Source organism: Pan troglodytes, chromosome 2, assembly GCF_028858775.2.
Source record: "Pan troglodytes isolate AG18354 chromosome 2, NHGRI_mPanTro3-v2.0_pri, whole genome shotgun sequence".
NCBI lineage: Eukaryota > Metazoa > Chordata > Mammalia > Primates > Hominidae > Pan > Pan troglodytes.
Genome location: NC_086015.1, coordinates 92,437,114 through 92,455,742, shown reverse-complemented (window position 1 = coordinate 92,455,742; position 18,629 = coordinate 92,437,114). Strand labels below are relative to the sequence as shown.

The 18,629-nt window shown below is 33.6% G+C and overlaps 1 protein-coding gene across 14 annotated transcripts in view; it reads right to left on the bottom strand.

Moving 5' to 3' along the window:
* Nucleotides 1-2,153: 2,153 nt before the first annotated feature.
* Nucleotides 2,154-18,629, bottom strand: part of ZNF654 (zinc finger protein 654) — an 85,561-nt gene continuing 69,085 nt past the window's right edge. For 4 of the 14 annotated variants that reach the window (XM_016941513.3, XM_054680813.2, XM_063806914.1 and 1 more), the window contains 5 exons: nt 17,813-18,015; nt 17,003-17,142; nt 11,623-11,764; nt 5,768-8,111; nt 2,154-5,170 (listed from right to left, as the gene is read on the bottom strand). In XM_016941513.3, the coding sequence (XP_016797002.1) occupies nt 5,163-5,170; nt 5,768-8,111; nt 11,623-11,764; nt 17,003-17,142; nt 17,813-18,015 (2,837 nt within the window). In that variant the 3' untranslated portion in view covers nt 2,154-5,162. Of the gene's footprint in view, nt 5,171-5,322; nt 8,112-11,622; nt 11,765-17,002; nt 17,143-17,812; nt 18,016-18,629 lie in introns of those variants that run through there. The other 10 variants (XM_016941512.4, XM_063806912.1, XM_016941516.4 and 7 more) reach the window with 3 other exon arrangements.

Below are 18,629 nucleotides of genomic sequence, written 5' to 3'. Positions count from 1 at the left end.
TCTGGCTTTCTGACAAAGTGGTTATGCTTAGGAAGGATTAAATCAAAGAATGAGATGGGACAGGCAAAAAGGTGAACAACCAGTAAAAAGGGAATAGTAGTGACAAATGCATGAACTAAAATAACATGATGAGGGTAGGTGGGGGGGTTAAATATGACTGGAGCCAAAGACAGGGTATGGGAGCCATACCTAATATGAAGAGAAATTTAGCAAAATTCTGTATCAATGGGATGTATAACTCTCCACAACGATAAAACTAGCATGCTAGAATTTGAGTATAACTGATCCCCACATCTTTTTGCACTGTTTCCATCAAATTCTGTTCTGGTAGTTTCATTTACTGAATACAACTTGAGCAAAAAACAACAAAAAACCCTCCCAATTAGAGCGGTTTGGGATATTAGATCTTACTACTGAAGTATCCATTCACCCAACCATTTAAGGAGCTATTAATAGGGGACTTGTTTAAATGTCTTGGAAACTAATTTTTGAGAGGGTTCTATAAATTTAAGGGGGAACAGTTTATCTTCTAGGGAAATACAAAGAACTTTATTGCTTTAGATCTGTGATTTTCAAACCTTAGCTTGTATCAGAATCACCTGGAGGATTTGTTAAGCCAGATGGCCTCCAACCTGACCACAATTTAGCATTTCTAACAAATTTCAGGTGATGCTGATTCTGCTGCTCTATAAACCACGCTTTAAGAATCACTGCTAGAAGATACCACTACATCAACCAGATATATCTCTACCAGGCTTCATCCTTTGACTTTGAAATCACTGATCCTCAGGCAAATCTGACCCCATTTGGATTATTAGATCCACTCATGGTCTACATTTGTAGGGAAAAGTGTGTGGCACAATGGAAACATGGTTTTAGGACACATCTGATTTTTCAGTCACCCTCTGCATTTATTAGCTGTATGATTTTAATCAGGTTAACCTTTCTGAGCTTTGGTGTCTAAAGAGCAGTGTTCATATTTACCCTTGAGTTGTGACAATTAGAGGCAGCACACATAAAGAAGCCATTTCTTCCCCCCAATGTGCAGTACCCATCAATAAGGCATGAAACTTTCTATCATTTACAATTTTTATTCCAAGTATTAGTGGATTGACTCTATTTCAAATCTTGATGTAGTTAAAACATCTGTCCCTGTTTTATCAATTGATTCTTGATATCAGTACAGATATTATGCTATGAAAATCAGCTTAATTTGGTTATCTTGGAAGCCTATTTAGTAGTAGTTGCTTCCCAGAATTCTTCAAATTTCAGAAAAGGAAAATGAAAAGTTATCTAAACCCCAGTAACTTTGTCCAAATACCTCACTACATTCATTATTTTGAATATGGAATATATTGAGTCTAAGATCATATGACCATAAATCAGACTGATCATTTTAGATCTCAGCTCTAGAATGTTTCAATAACACTCTCAGTGTTTCAAGGCATAATGCTTGTAACATGCACAAATCATTTTATCCCATTTATCTATTTGCAGTGTGGTCTCATCACATCAAAAAAGTTTTTTTCCTACTTAAAGCCCCGTTTTTTCCAATTGCAAGTTATAGCAAATAGTTTGGAGGGTTTTCCTTTGTTAGTGAACCAAAAAAGTAGGAGCCTTCATGCTCAAAGACATCATTTTGGGTTACAGCTTACTGACTTCATTTCCCCAGTGAAATTCTTTCCTAGGAAGTAATTTTCATCATCATTTATATTGTAATATTTCAAAATGATTTCAGTCTTTGTTTTTTTAAGTTCCACCAGAAGCTCTTCATTTTTGAAGAATTACCAGTGTAGACAAATTTATCTACTGTCTTGCCTTCGGAGAGTTCTGACACCTACTAAGTTTGCAGAACGTACTATATCACACTGAACCCACTTACCTGAAGTGACTTTAGTAAAAACAGAATTCTATCAACTTTTATTCCTCCATATAGGCATTCGTTAAAATGTCCAAAAATGCCTATCTTGGGTAAAATTTTAGATACTTCTATTTTCTATGTTTAGAAAAATCACTCAATCCAAATATGGTAATATACTAACTGAAATATGCCATTCCTTTATGAGACATAATAGACATTTTCATTTAATATATACCTTATATAAGTCTAATTCCTTTTGAAAGCAATGTACTACATAAAATTGAACACTTGATTACCAACAAGGACGTTTTATTGAACAAATCTATGTACAGTACAAAAAATTTCTTGAAATGAGACACTATTGTTGATTTATTGCAGTTCAATGGCTCAGTTTTAATTTGTACTCTTATAAAATGCAAAGTAAAATAATTTAACATTCAACAAGGAAGCACAAATTTCCTTTCTTGCTGAATCTGTAATCTTTCACATATTAACAACTCCAAAATGCATATGCAGCATTTACTCATTCTGAAAAGGTGTTTTACAGTACCAAATAAATTAAAAAATAAACACTATCATCCCTTTTAGGTTTTTCATCCATACAACAGTATTAAACCAAACATGAAAGAAGTACGGCTGAACCTTCAGTGTGATTTGAAAAGAATCACAAGTTCAATGATATAAATTATTTAAGTATTATATAATTGGTGGTTTCAAAAAAATGAATATGGCTAAAGCCCAAAGTACCAGTGTCCTTGTCCACGGAGATTCCCCTTTTTACCTCCTCCATAATATCTGAGCAGCAAAAATTCAGATTTGCTATTTTCTTCACCTTACTGACACACAGCAGAAATTTAACATTTAATTTTTTGAAGGAAATTTTTATTTAAAAACAAAGATTTGAAACTTGGTCCATGTAGGATGAATACATCCTCAAAACAGAAAAAAAGAAGAATCTGAGGAATAAGAAGCAAGCTTCCTTTTCTTCTGAAGCACTCAAATTAGAACTGTTGGAAGTTTATGCACCCTATAAAAGCAAAATGATGTAGGTTTATGTTTTAAAAGACAGATGTAATAAAATGAACACATTCTTTCAATAGCTATTTGAGAAGTATATAAACCGAGGTTAAGACAGTGTGGTCAAATAGAATTTTATAAAACATTCCTTGATTTAGTTATATATAAACCAGTTTGATCTCAGTCTTTCAGAAATAATTTTAGCAACACAAAAGTAGAAATAAACCTCAAGTTAAAGATAGATTACAAATGGAATATATTTGAAACATCTTGGCATGAACATAAAAGTAATGAAAATGGAATACTTTGTGGGCATGGATTTATATCAATTGTTACAACTTGTGGAAAATGTGATAAAATATTAAACTTCTGGAAAATGTACAAAGCAGAAATATTTCAAAAGACTTCACTGTCCAAATGAACCAGTTTCCAAACAGACTTTTTATTACAAGACATACTTTTAGAATGAACTAAAATAAAAATCATTACATTTTTAGTATCAAGAAATACAGAAAACATTTTTTTTTAGCTGACCTTAAAGAAAAGATTTTAATTATGAGCTGTGTTTAGTTACCTAAATGTAAATTCCACAGCCTAATGTAGGCTACATAACAGAAACAAATTTAAATTTGGAATGGACTTATGACCATCATTGCATAGTAGTGAATGCTGATGATAAACCAATAAAACTGGGTAATTAAAAAAAAATCATCGGATCTATCATGATCTGGAAATCCTAATTTAATAAAATATGGATGCTACCTGGAAGAAATTCCCCACTTCCGTAATAGCCTCATTCAAGAAGCTCTAATAGGGTCTGATGAGATTATCTGCCTTGAACAAAGATTTTATTATTTAGAATAACTGGAATATTTGACATTGGGACATTAGGAGATCTGTTTTGAAACACTGCCTTTTTGTTATTTTTATCCCTGTTTTAGATTTACACACTATTAGGTAAAAGGAAGTCTTTAAGCATCTTCCTTTCAATAATGGACAAATGGAAAACATCTGAGAGGGTATTTTTAAAAATATTTATTGTTTTAACACTTATTAAGTTAAAATCTTCTTAGGAAAATAACATCACTAAGGAAAACAATGCTTGAATGTATCTCTTACTGTGTTCTTGTGCAAATGTTTTGTGTAAATACTTCCTTTTACATATAAAAATTACTATTCAGACCAGAGTCATCACTAATGAATTAAAAAAACAGGAATAGTATGGCTTATTTTGGAATTACCTCTCCTAATAGAATAAAATGAATGATTTCTCAACCTGATTCTTAGCTGATTTTTTGAGCCAGTTATTTTAATAGGACTGTACTTAGATAACTCACATTAATGTCTAAAGGACCTTACTATGAATCATCAAGCAATGTCCCAACATATACACAAACAGAAGTATCCCAGTGTGCTTTTACCATTATTCACATTGAATAATTTGCAATTCAGTGTTTTCCTTCAACTACAAAGCCCGTAAAGTCTTAGATTCCTTTCATCTCTCCCCAGAGTACTGATCGGTTTTTTTTCTATTTTATTGACACTGCTGCCCTTTAAATGTAACTAATTTGTACCACAAAAGTGGTTAGTGAGAGGTTCTATCAAGAGCTTATTAGCAAAGCACTGTGGTTTTTTTTGTTTTGTTTTTTAATTTTCAATGCTGGCGTGCCATTCATTGAACTTTGACCTAATTAATCATCTGGAAACCAGTTACAATCTTTAATTGATAGCACTGTGGTAAGTTAATATATAAGTTTCTAAATCAATCACAAACCAAACAGCAGCGGTTCCTTAAACCATGTTTAACCAGAAGGGAGGGGACATAATCTGATTATGCATGACAAGAAAAAAAACCCCATTTGTAAAATAAAATACTTTAAATGGTTTATTATTGTAAACCAGCCCCCCTCCCCACACACACTTTTTAATAATGGGTTAACTCTTCCCTTTCTGTAAGGCCATAGCTGGTTTTCTGACTAGTTGCCTAAACATGTTTCTCATATAAGCGAAACTGAACATGCTGCTGCTATTAATCATCATAAACTGTAAAATGTGGTTTTCTGGAAAACTGGTACTTTGGGAGTTTTATAATAACCCTTTTGGAGTCTAAGCCAGCACATCTCTGTGAGTTCATTCTAGAAAATGTGCTTTGTCTTTATCTTTAGTAATCCGAGACCACTCTAAAATTAAGGCCATCAGGGAAATAGCAAACTGATGATGCATTTTCTTATAGTGCTTTTTTCACACTACTGCTTGATTGACAGATCTTTCTGAAACATTTTCATCAGGCACCTGTAAAACAGAACACATCTGTTAATTCAAGTTTTATTGACATTCGACCGGAATTCCAAGTCAGATTCCTGTTTAATTTATACCCTGTCATTTTAAAGGATATTGATATTAGTAGACAGACAAGCTCTTTTTCTGATTTTGTTTCTCAATTATTTTCTGTTCTTTTTCTACTTCTATTTTTGTAACAGAGACACAGATTCACTTGATTTATATTCTGGAATGCATATGAAAAATAATTCCCATCAAAATTACAACTTTTATTATATGAAACTTGGAATGAAGAATAACCTTTGATACAGTGGAAGAAGTATAATCAAAGAATATGAAAAACCTGTGTTCAGGTTCTGCCTTGCACAAGTTCATAGGCAAAGCCCTATGCAAATTACTTGTGAATTTCAGTTGCTTGATCTATAAAACAGGAATATTAGTATCACCTCATAGTGGTTGTATGTATTAAAGGAAATAATGTATGGAGTAATGCTTCACTACCTGTGCTACACAAATATCAATTTTTTAAATCTCAAAGATCTATAATAGTTTTATTTATGCCATTTTCTCTTTCTACAGATACCTCTACTAAGAAGACAGAAGACTTACTTTCATCATCTGAATCAAATCCAAAGAGTGTCTGACATTTCTTTTGTGCAAGATGAGCCTCAAGTGCTTCTGCATTACAGTAGGTGGTCAGGCATTTGCCACATCTTAATCTTTTCACTGATTTTTTATACACGTTATCTTGATCAGAACAGGCATCTACTCTATCAGTCAGAAATTTTCTGCGTTTTGGCATACTAAGATACCGTTCATCAAGGTAACTGGGAGGCAATGGTCTGACGTATGGTTTTGTTAAAATTAAGCCATATGAAGTATGTTCACTTGTCAGATTTGGTTTGGAAGGTGCCTGAGATACTGGCAAGGTGTTGTGTTCTTGTGGTACAACACTGGGTAAAATGGAACCATTTTCTGTCCTGATTCTGTTTGTATCAATTTTCAAAGCAGGATCTGATGAAACTAAAGGTGTTTGCTCTATTTCACTGTGTCCATTGATTATATCACTACTACTACAATTATTTTCAGAATTTGGCTCTATGTCAGGCATCTTTTGGTCTATCAAGCTTATATTTGAAACAGTGTCATCAGAACGTTCGTTTCCATTCTGAACTAAACTGTCTGTTTTCTTTTCCATACTTTCTATACATGTCTTTGGTTCTGTAGACTCTTTCCTTGATTTGCTAGTAGAAACTGGCAGACTAATAGTTTGTTTCTCATTACTAGATGAGTCTTTTTCCTGATTAGGATTTGAGTCTGTCTGAACATCCCAAAGAATTGTTTCACTTGGTTGTGCAGATGACTCTGGTGTTTTACTTAAATAGTGTTGAGCTTCATGTTCATATAGCAGAGGAAGATCTTCAAAAAGCTCATGGCATTCTGGAAAACTACACTGAGCCTGAAATATCCTGTGACTTTTTGTGTGCTGGGCAAGCTGGAACGGCAGCTTAAACGACTCGTTGCAATTAAAATGCAAACAAAAATACACATTTGGATAGCTATGTCTATTAAGGTGGTCTATAAAATGTTGAGAATCTTCAAATTGCCTTTGACAAAATTTGCATTTTCCTTTGCTCCACTTCATTACTGTTTGTCGCACATTTAAATCGGTTGGATGTACGGTCATTGCATGTTTATTTAGAAACCCAATTCTTTTAAATATCCGGACACAGCCAAGAGCAGGACACTTAAAGTTTCCTTCTTGATCTGTGGCATATATGTCTTTTGGATGGCACACAGTCCCATTGATTTTATGAATTACTGAAGTTTCTTGATTCAGGTCATAATCATCTTCTTCATAATCACCTTCTTCATCCTCTTCCTCCTCATAATCATCCCCACATTCAGTTAAAGGCTTGAAAACATTATTTAAAGAATTATTAGGACTGCCATTTTCAATAACATTTTCAATAACATCTTCTGGTACACTTATGGGAATTTCAATGAATTCAGCCACATGCTCAGGGATGACTTCTTTGTTTCCTTCACTAGAAGCAGTAAGTGTCTCCACTTCCAAATCCTTACTATCAGAATTCCCACTTTCAAATGAAATGGAAGAACTAGAACAATTTATTTCTTCCAAAGCAGTGACTTCCTGATCATCCTGTTGAGCTGCAGCAATTTGCTGTCTCTGTATCTTCTTAACATGATTCTTCAAATGCTTCTGCATAAGTCCTCTGTTTCTAAATTTCCTACCGCATATTACACATGCAAAACTGCCTTTTTTCTGATGAGCCTGGGCATGCCTTACAATGTGACCACCTAAAAATTCCTTGTTACATAACATACAACGATGCCTTGGGACATTGTGATCTACTTTGGAAGTATTAAGAGCTGTAAGATTTTTCTTCGTATTAATATGACCTTTAGGCTGCACTCCAGATACATCATCAGGATCAGTCTCTCCAGTGCTCTGATCTGTAAGAGAGTCAAACCCTTCATCCAAACCTTGCTGTTCCTCCGTCCTTTTTAGATTACCTGCATTATTTTCCAGTGTGCTTTCATTTAGAAATCTAACTGCTGATTTATCACTCAATAATGCTACACAGTTTTTCTTAATCATTACGAAGTTCCAAAATTCAGGGTCAAAAAACAATCCCTTTTTCAAAATTGGAAGCAATTCAAAACGAACACGATTTTGAACACTACTTGTGCCTTCATTATATTCTTCATCTGGACGTTTGTAAAGCTCTTCAACAGTACGATATGCTTCTAAGGAGCGCTCCAGAAAAAATATTGAGAGTGCACAAATCCTGAGGATCTCCAAATCATTTGGCAAAAAATGTGCAATTGTTTTATAAATTAGACATTTAGTTTTGGGATCATCATGAAGGTCGAGTTGTAGAGCACAACCACATATTTCAACACAAATTTGCAAGCCTTCTTCTTCAACCTGTAAAAAGAAAAATATTAGTGCTAAATACTTTTTTTCCAAAAAAATGGTTATACTAGTCTATCTTTAAAAAACACAACTCTTAAAATGAAAGCTGAATAAACATAGTATTCCAATGTGAAATTTTCCATATTTAGTAGCCTTGTTTAACTCTTTTAAATATATACCTTTCTCTTTTTCTTAAACTTGAAAATAATCTGGAATAGATAGCATTTTAGCTTCTAATTTATTTAATTTTCACATTTGACAAGCCCCACTATCCATAATATAAAATGGACTTATGGTGATTCATAAACTTATGGTGATTAAGATTTCTTACAATTCTAGACCCCCATTTATTATTTTAGGTACAAATCTCATATTCTTTGAGAGAAGGGTCAAAATTATGTGTATTTTAACAGATTTATCAATTTTCCACATCAAGAAATAAACTAGGCTTAAAAAAACTGCTTATGGGAACTTTTATTATAGTGCTATATGAAAAAATATTACTTATTTTGCTTATTAAGTAATGTTATTTATCCAAATATGGGGGGAAATGTGGCACACATAAAGAAGGCAGTTATAATCTTTCCAAATCTAATAAGGTATATAAGCCTCAGAATAATGAGCCCCCTGGAAGTTATCTGAATAGTACTCAAGCTTTGAAACATTCACTGATGACTCAAGGATAATTGCATCAGCTTTTACTTGGGAATCTATTGTCGACCCATCTTAGTTATAATAGTGTCTCTAGTGGTTTGGAATAATCTAAAGGCTTATTTTGATTGGAGGAGATACCATAATAATGTCTTTAACATCATATATATGTATATGTATATATATCATACTGCCTATATATGGTATAGTATAGATTACAGGGAGGAATACTACCTTGCCAGCCTCACGTTTTCTTAGTCCTTTACATGCTGTGTAACCCTGAAGAACTACTTACAGTTCCCACAGGCAGACTTTAACTTGGCACATCCGATTTTCACTTTATCCAGCTAGTAAATTCCTACTGATCCTCCTATTCATTCTTTGAGAATCAGTTCTAATCTGAAGGTTTTTCTCCCCACTTATCCTGGTCTCTGCCCTGAGGTACAGTTAAAATTCCCCATTCTTTCCACCAAGAATAACTTATCTTTAAAAACATTTCAATTTTGTTTTAGTATGTGTATGTCCTCACCCCCCAACTGTGAATTCCTAAATTACAGGTGACAGTGTCTCATTTTTTATGTCTCCCTATGGTTAGCATAAAAGTTGGTACATAGTAACCTCTGAATAAATGTTTGCAGAATGAGTGAAAATCAGACCTATTCCATTTACTTAGTTTGCTCCTATAAATCCATCATTTACAACTTGGAATCCTTTCTGAATTCCAACTACTGATTTCTAAATGTCAATTATAATTAGACTTTACTACCTAGATTTTTCACATACAGCAAATCAAAATCCATTCATTCAAAACAGAATTCGTTTTCTTTCTCCATACTTCTATCTACATCCTTTTTTTTTTTTTTTTTTTTTTTTTGAGACAGAGTCTCACACTGTCACCCAGGCTGGAGTAGAATGGCACGATCTCAGCTCACTGCAACCTCTGCCTCCCGGGTTCAAGCAATTCTTCTGCCTCAGCCTCCCCAGTAGCTGGGACTACAGGCGTGAGCCACCACACTTGGCTAATTTTTGTATTTTTAGTAGAGATGGGGTTTCACCATGTTGGCCAGACTGGTCTCGAACTTCTGGCCTCAAGTTATCTGCCCACCTCGGCATCCCATAGTACTGGGATTACTGGTGTAAGCCATCGCGCCCAGCCTACATCCTCTATCTTGGCTCATAAAATTATAATGTATACAGATGCTCAAGTTTAAAAATGTTACGATCATCCAAAAAGAGAACAGGCTGCTTCCTTACCTGAAATCTTTTGATGGTTCCAGGATATTTATGAATTTTCAATTTGTTCAATGAAATGAATGAATTGTTGCATTCAAATCCCTTTAAGTATCTCCGACAACCACTCCTCCTACCACACACACAGTCTCTGCCATTAGTCTCATCCCCCACCCACTTCCCCATATTTCTCTGCTACCCTTTAATGTCACCAGATGGTTGTGAAAAACAAATAATAAAATGAGGAAAAAGTGCTCTGTAAACTATAAAATTCTCTACAAATGTTAGTACTACCCTCATGTCATTGAAAACTCAGCTGAAATTATTTCCTCTGTGAACCCTTTTTAGATATGCCATCTATGTCTCCTGAACTCACACAGTATTTATGACTCTTCACAGTACTGAGGCAATTGAATGATTTATTCCAACAAATAAAAGTATTTTTAGTAGAGTATAAACTATTAAGCATCATATTTTTAATACTTATTTCATCTTTGAATTTTCCTTTTATAATATATTTGCAGGTTTACCCCACATATGAAAATAAGAAAGCTCTGTGATGACTGGCAAAACCTCACTTACACTGTAAACTTTCTATAATAATATATCTCAATTTTTGGTACCAATAAGATTCATATGTACAAAAATATGGATACATCTTTATTGTTTAAAATTAAGTTTTACAGGTGATTCTGATGCACATCAAATGTTAAGACGTGTTCTGTAACATAGTTTTCCTCTTTTGCTGGAAGGAGTTTACTTTGAGAATGCATTTGAATGATATTTCACTATTTAATAAGCATACCATAAATGCAGTTAGCGAAATTATCATGGGAATATGATCACTACATGATCATACATCTAATGAGTGATGTGATAATGAATGTAATAAATGCATAAATACATAAAAAAATTAAAATGTATTATTTAATAGACGCCTCCTTATATATTTAAAAGTAACCAACATAGAGATTCAGTTTAATGGTGCTACCTAAAATGTAAAGTGGCTTTAATCTTTATACTCGAAGTCTTATTGATATTTTGGGGGAAAAACTAAAAGATCTGCAGGATCCACTTTCATGTCTGCGTAAGACTCATGTAGGATTGTACTCACTTGCAAGTGGCCCAAGTAAAACTTGACTCAGGACTATTTTTAGAAAGAGGTAACACATTTTTACAATTACTTCAAATAAACAATTTAAAAACTTTGTCCTTAAGTTTCAAAAACACCTCAGAATTCATTGTTCCCTTACACGTAAACAGCAGACCTAAAACTGGAACTAAGTTTCTCTGTGACAGTGAAGTGGTATTATCGATAGATACACCAAGTTTATTTGCAAATTAGTTAAGATTCTATAAATGGGATTTAGGATAATATTGAAAGTAACAAATATTGAATTATAAGAAAAAAGGTTGTAATGGAAGCAATTGCTTCCATGTTAAATTTTAAGTAACAATAAATCAGCCTCCCATGTTGACAGTTTGGAGTTAGGGCAGAGGAGAATGTAATGTATGGAGAATGTGGCCTTAAAATCCTCCTTTCCTTCAGTTTTAAAATCAAATAAATTTTATCAAAAGAGATTCAAGTTTCAGTGAACTGTCACTCAATTTTTAATTTAAGGGACAAATATATCCTATTTACCTCATCTTTGATGATTTTCATGAAAGGAAATATGACTCTCACATTAGTTGCTGTTCTTAAAAGCTGGTAGCATTGATCTACAAAAACTTGTTTTGAAGGATTAGATTTAAGCTGTAGTTTACTCCATATGAAAATCAACTCCCTGTAAATGAGAAAAAGAATTATCAAAAATACAGTTTATTCAAATACAGACATTAGCTATCTTTCCCTGATTCTATAGTGCCCTGGCTGGGATGTATATGAGTGTAAATATGTATTACGTTCACCCCCAAACTACTTCTTCTACCTATATGAGACTAAAACAAGTTGGGAGAGGAAGAAATATCAGAAATCACAAATATACAGTAGTAAGGAATGAATTCCAACAATATGTTGGCATACCTAAGATGTCTCCAGTATCAGATCAAAACAGAAATTCTAATCCTAATGTGCCAATACTGATATTACTTAAAAATAATAAACTTTGGCCTTTAATTTTTTACTTGTAAATTTAGAAACCAATGTTGTAGACTCTCTATAAAGAAATGGTTCATACTTTTCATTTTCAATTTATTAAGATATCAAAAGTACTAACGATTAAAACTGTAAGTATAGTATTGATTCTGAAATAGTATGTTTCAGATATCGTACTTTTAAAACAGACAGGTTATGGACCATTTGAACTATTTCATAGGTAGATTCTTTTCTCAAATATGGCCACTGTTATTTGATGCACAAGGCTAGGAGCAGTGGGTTTTTAGGCAAAGGCAAATCATATGATAGAGCTGATATATTTGGATGTCACATTTTAGCAAATTAGAATTCTTTAAAACATCTCATAAAAGTGTACAAAGCATCATAATCTAAAAGTATTAAAATAATTAATGAAAATATTTTTTAAAAGTGATGAGCATATACTTTGAACTCAGCACATACAGGTATTAAATCTAAGGACAGCTTGATTACCATCATGAGGGTGCACATAGTGTACTCAGACAAAAACAGAAAATGACAGCAAGCAACATATGAGAAGTAAAACCAAAATTCCAATTCCATTTCATACTAGCTATTTATTAAGTTTCAGTCCACTACCCCCCACCTTTTTTTTTTTTTAACTCACACTCTTTTAGAACTCTCACAAGGTTTCATACTTTCCTACCACATCTCTAGCTTTTACTGCTTTCCAGTTTTCATGCCTGGGTGTTTCAATTTATATTGCTTTCCATCACCTGAACCCACTCAGAACTAATCATATTCCTGCAAAACTGATAATCTTTTCCTAGATCAGGCAGTGACACTAAACATTCCTCTATTCTGGTCTGGTTCTAATCTGTTTATCTTGCAGTGTCTTTACATTTCAAGTATACTTTTGCTCTCAGCTTTATCATTCTTTCTCAATGTTACCCTTTTAGGCCCTTTAATTTTACACATGTATTTCTATAGTGGTTTCTAACCTGATCTGTTTTCAGCCTCCCTGATCGTATTTCATTTAGTGCTTATGCTATAAAGTTAACAGCAATAGAAATGTGGGTTGTAGAGTTAGGAGTTTCAGGATTTGAATCTCAGGAACTCCTAACTCTCAGCTAAACTGCTTCATTTATTCTCACTTTTGTTTATGCTGACTGCTATATTTGGAAAGTACTTCATTCCTAAGATGAGCTTATCTTTCAAAGGCCCTATCAAGTACCTCTTCAGGAAAGCCTTCATGAATACCCCAAACTAAAGTGATACCTACACTTCAGAAAAGATCCCTCTTACTGATTTCATGCCTATCATATGCTTCCTTGTTATATCTTATCGATCCTACCTATTTCCCCAACCATTAATATATTGTAAGTATACACAATGACACATTGTTTAGTGGATGCAGTGGCAAGAACATGGAATTGGAAATAAGAGAGACCTAAATCTCAATACAGCATTATACACTGATTGGAGTGGCACACCCAGTTCAATGAGCCATGCTTTTCTAGGAAAAGCCCTAAAACACAAAGGTAGAAAACCAGTGGCCATGTCTCCTATGTGACCCTCCTCTGCATTCCCCTTCAGATATTAATTCAGGGGTGGGAAAGTGATCCCAGTCAGGCTAGTCAGAATCTCTGGAATGTTCTCAACTCTAAACTATTAAGCTTGGGGTTTGTTGATGTTCCTGCTGGTCTACAGCAAGAGAGGCTGAAGCCAAATGACAGAAAAGAAACAGATTTTGAAAAACATTAGCAGTATCAGTGTCCCTGGTAGCAGTTATCTTTGAGAACTACCTGTGGCCTTCCATGTAGCTTTCATGTAGCGCATACTGCACCCTAAATGTTTTCCTATTTAGGCACAGATGCTATCACTTGCAAACTAACTAGTACAAATTCCAACTCCATTTCTTACTAGCTGTATGACTGTTATCTATTTTATATACAGTTTTCTTACACATAAAGGTTGGGATTATTCCTATTCAGCATCTTTATTAAAAGAATTAAGAGAGATAATTGAAACACCTAGGTGAAGTGTCTGGCATATACTTCCCCTAAATGTTGAAAGCCTGTAATAGGTACACTGCAATATCCTAATAAGTTTGCCAAGAGAAGACTACCACTATGGATTTTTGCTTTAAAGCAGGCAAAGCAGAAATCTTAGGATAGTGTTATGAAGCTCCATTTTGATTGGATTTAAAACATGGGATCTGAGGTTTTAGTTGTACAGTGGATTCTGAAGGAAAACAAAAACCAACAACAAAAAAATCCTGAAAACCATTGACAGTCTTCTTTTAGAAGACCAAAAGGGCAGGTTTAATGAAGCTTATATACGTTTTCCTTTATTCAATGTGTGCATTAGAAAACACAGCACTCATTCAGTGTACAAACGCATTTCCCAGGTAACTAGCTAATAAAAGACCCTATTAACTACTAATATTACCATTAAGTCATCTACTTTCTGAAAAAAGCCTATATAATGACGTCAATCACCCTTACAATACAGATTTTTTTTTTTTTCAAACTTGACCCATTTATTTTAAGTAATTTTAATATAGCAGAGGCTGGAAGACTGCCTAAGTTTGAATCCTGGCTTCACTACTTACTAGCTGAATGGCTTGAACACAATATTGAATGGCTTGAACACAGTATTATTTCCATAAGCTTGTTGGGTTAAATGACATGTGCATATATAAAGCAAAGAATATAGGAAGCACTCAGCAAACATTTGCAGCTATTATTATTATTAATGATTGTGAAGGAGAAAGGGGCTTAGCAACTTGCCTCATTGGTTTGGGATACAGCAAAACTGTGGATCTGGTTCTATTCACACAGAGGGGAGATAAATGACAAGCTGACTCATAGGCTAGGCCAGGATGAAACGGACAGCACAGACTTTGGAGGCTGAAAAAAAATCCTGCTCATCAAATTACAGTAAAAATTAACTTTTAATAGGAAGAAAAGGGACCGTAACATTCAGAAATATAGAAAAGAGGTAGAAGAAATAAGAGGGTAGGCCATCATAACCCACGCTATTTAGAAGGAAGGGACAAAAAGAAGGCTAAAGACTCCTTTTTGGTTAGGCAGCTGGAGACACTGAGCCTCTATTCTTAGAAGGTTTCTGTGGCCAGGAGCCGGAAGACAGGCATTATAATATTTAGGTCCTTCCCTAAAGAGTAGAAATGGGTTACCAAGAGAATAAGAAAATAAAATGTGTTTTTCTGGGTTTGTGTGTGTGTGTGTGTGTGTGTGTATACTTGTTTCTAGTTTATTTATGAGTATATTACAATGAAAGAACTAAAGATACCCTGTTTAAATAGTGTGATATAGCTCAGGGCAGAGAACATTTCTATTCCCATAGGAAAAGATCTATTATAACTGTCATGACTATTTTCAGTTTCCAAATAACCACATATCAAAAAATGATAATACTTCAAAAACTACAGTTATATGCAGTGTAACAACATTTCAGTGAACAGAAGACTGCGTATACAACAGTGGTCACACAAGATTATAATATCATTTTTACTGTACTTTTTCTATATTTAGATATGTCTGCATAGACAAATACTTACCACTGTGTTGTAATTGCCTACAGCATTCAGTACAGTAACACTGCCATACAGGTTTGTAGCCTAGGAGCAACAGGCTACATCATATAGCCCAGATGTGCAGTAGGATATACCATCTAGGTTTGTATCTCTACAATATTCACACAAGGAAACTGCCTATTGACATATTACTTAGAATATATCCCCATCATTAAGTGCTGCATAACTGTATATAATGGTGTGTGTATGTCTTACCACTACCTCCTAATCCCTTTCTCTTTTTGAAATTCCAATTTACATGGTATAATTTTAAATAAAAATTAGCATAATCTAACTAAAAGTATACTGTAACCCCTAGAAAACAAATTTACCTGTTTCCAGATCCAGGTATCCTGCTAACTAGCTATTTGACTCTTATCTCTGAGTTTGAAGATTTTAATCTATAAAACAAGAATAGGGCCAGGCACAGTGGCTCATGCCTATAATCCCAGCACTTTGGGAGGCTGAGGAGGGCAGATTTACTTGAGCCCAAAGAGTTCCAAACCAGCCTGGGCAAAACAGTGAATCCCCATCTCTACAAAAAAAAAAAAAAAAAAAATTAGCTGGGCATGGTTGCACACATCTGTAGTCCCAGCTACTGAGGAGGCTGAGGCGGGAAAATCACTTGAGCCCAGGAAGTTGAGGCTGCAGTGAGCCGTGATCGCACCACTGTATTCTAGCCTGAGAGACACAGTGAAACCCTGTCTCCAAAAAACAAAAACAAAAAATAACCAAGAATATTGAAGTATTATGATTTGCAGCTATATGCCTTCAAGCTATTGTTTTAATTTAATTGAGAATTTAAAAAAATGTTTATAGCCCATGATCATTTCAGATTATGTTTAGCAAATAAAACCTAGTTTTCTGTTAAGAATTAATGAAACAGCAAAGTGGTAAGAGTTTTGTGTGTGTATGTGTGTATATGGGTGTACTGGAGCTGAGGAAACAGAAATTCTTAATAGCCCCTGAAGAGTGTTTTTATTTTAGCTACCTAAAAACACTCATATTACATTTTAAATTACATGATTGCTAGGTAAACCTGCTGCTTCATATATTCTACTAGCAACTTTTAAATGTTTTAAAAACTCAGACTCCAAATTAAAATTTAATTTCAAACCACTGTTTCATTATAGCACATCCCTTAAACATTTACACTATCAGTTTAGTGGCACATTATCATTTCTTTTTAAAGTCTCTAGTTCTTAGAATCTACTATTGTTCCTTGCACAATCAATTTTTTTTTAAAAGTAGCTTGACATTTTCATACAATGTAAAAAACAAAGTTCAAACTGCAATTTCCTTTCTGTTGCCCATCTTACCATTTCAATTTCTTTATTTACAAACACTTACCAGATACAGTACATATCCCCATTCTGGAGCTGTGGAATAAGAAAGGATTCACAGAGTTGCAAGGCTAACATAGTTTTGCCTTCTTTTTCAGCATTACAGATGATATCAATTCCACTCTTACAATCAGTTTTCAATAAATGCTGTAAGAAGAAAAGAGAAATCAGTTCATATAATTAAAAATATCTAAGAAGCTAGTTGCAATAAATGTTTAAACATTCAAGAGAAATTGCTTAGATTTCTAGTTTTCTTCTACAAAGACAATGATGACTTGTACAGAAATATTTTCATGGTTTCATAGTTTCACTGTACAGCACCTACATTTTACAATGACTACTTTTAATCTCATTAATGTCCACAACCTATAGGTACATACGATCCATATTAGGAAAAGATTAATTCCTTCACCTTAAGAAACAAAATAAACATGAGCATTTTACCTCTAGTACTTTATTTTCAAGGCAAGATCATAATGCTTCTTGGGTTTTTTTTTTTTTTTTTTTTACTCCTGGCAAGCTGTGAGCTTGTTGACTTTTATTTGACCTCTTCTCCATCACATCAAAAGTGCAATGTGAATAATACTTATTAATGAGTATATTTTATTGATTTCATCATTTGTTAATATCAGATTTTGACTAATTCAACATGACCTTAAGTTATGGTGCCAAAAGAAAACACATCCAGATAATGTAATCCTTAAATCTTTGGCATTACTGTAAAAGGAATTTAACAACAACAGTGGGCTACTTTTTTTTTTGGTTTTTTTTTGGTAGGGTTAAAATGGTAATAGGCAAAAATAGTCTCAAACAATACCTCCCGGAATAGCTGATCTTCTACAGGTGACATAAACAGACATGTGAAGAGTGCTTGATGGAAGTATAAGTCTTTACTGATTTCTGGGTGATTTATACAAGATTTAATAAGAGCCATTGCTTCGGGTATGCGTTCACAAGCAATTAGGTATCTGGCACGTAGTTCAAAGAACAGTGGATTTTCAGAACTTAAATATTTGTTCACTATATTAAAAAGAAAACAGACTCTATTACTCTCAAGAAAAGATTCTCTCAAACTTTGTTCTTTGAAACTTTACCACTAAAATATGGTTTCTAATTAGATTTAACTACTTAAATAGCATTTTCCTTAGTAGGAGTTTATTTGTGAAAATATTCAGTTATATGGTTGGAAAAAGGAAAATAAGAGTGACACCAAAACAGTGCTCAAGAAATATTTGTTGATTTCTTCTCAGTCTAAAAAGTAAATAACAGAAACAAAATTTAAAAAAAATTTTTTTCTTCTTTCAGTTCATTAATATGTTAAAATATGTTCCAAGTAACATGGGTCTATGTCTTTTTAGTCTAAGATTACATACTTTATCTTCTTACTGCTCAATATTTTCTTTAAGATTAAAAGGCTGAATCCTAATCTGTCACATTAAAACCATGTTAGTTCACATTAATTATAGAGATGTAATCTGAATTAATGAAAAAGTTGAATCACAAGAAAAATATATTTTATTTAAAGATAAAATTAATCCAAAAGTAGCGCCAAATAGGACTGCTTATTAATATACATTTATGTATTACTAAGGATAATTACTGATTAATACTTTACACAATTTTAAAATATATAA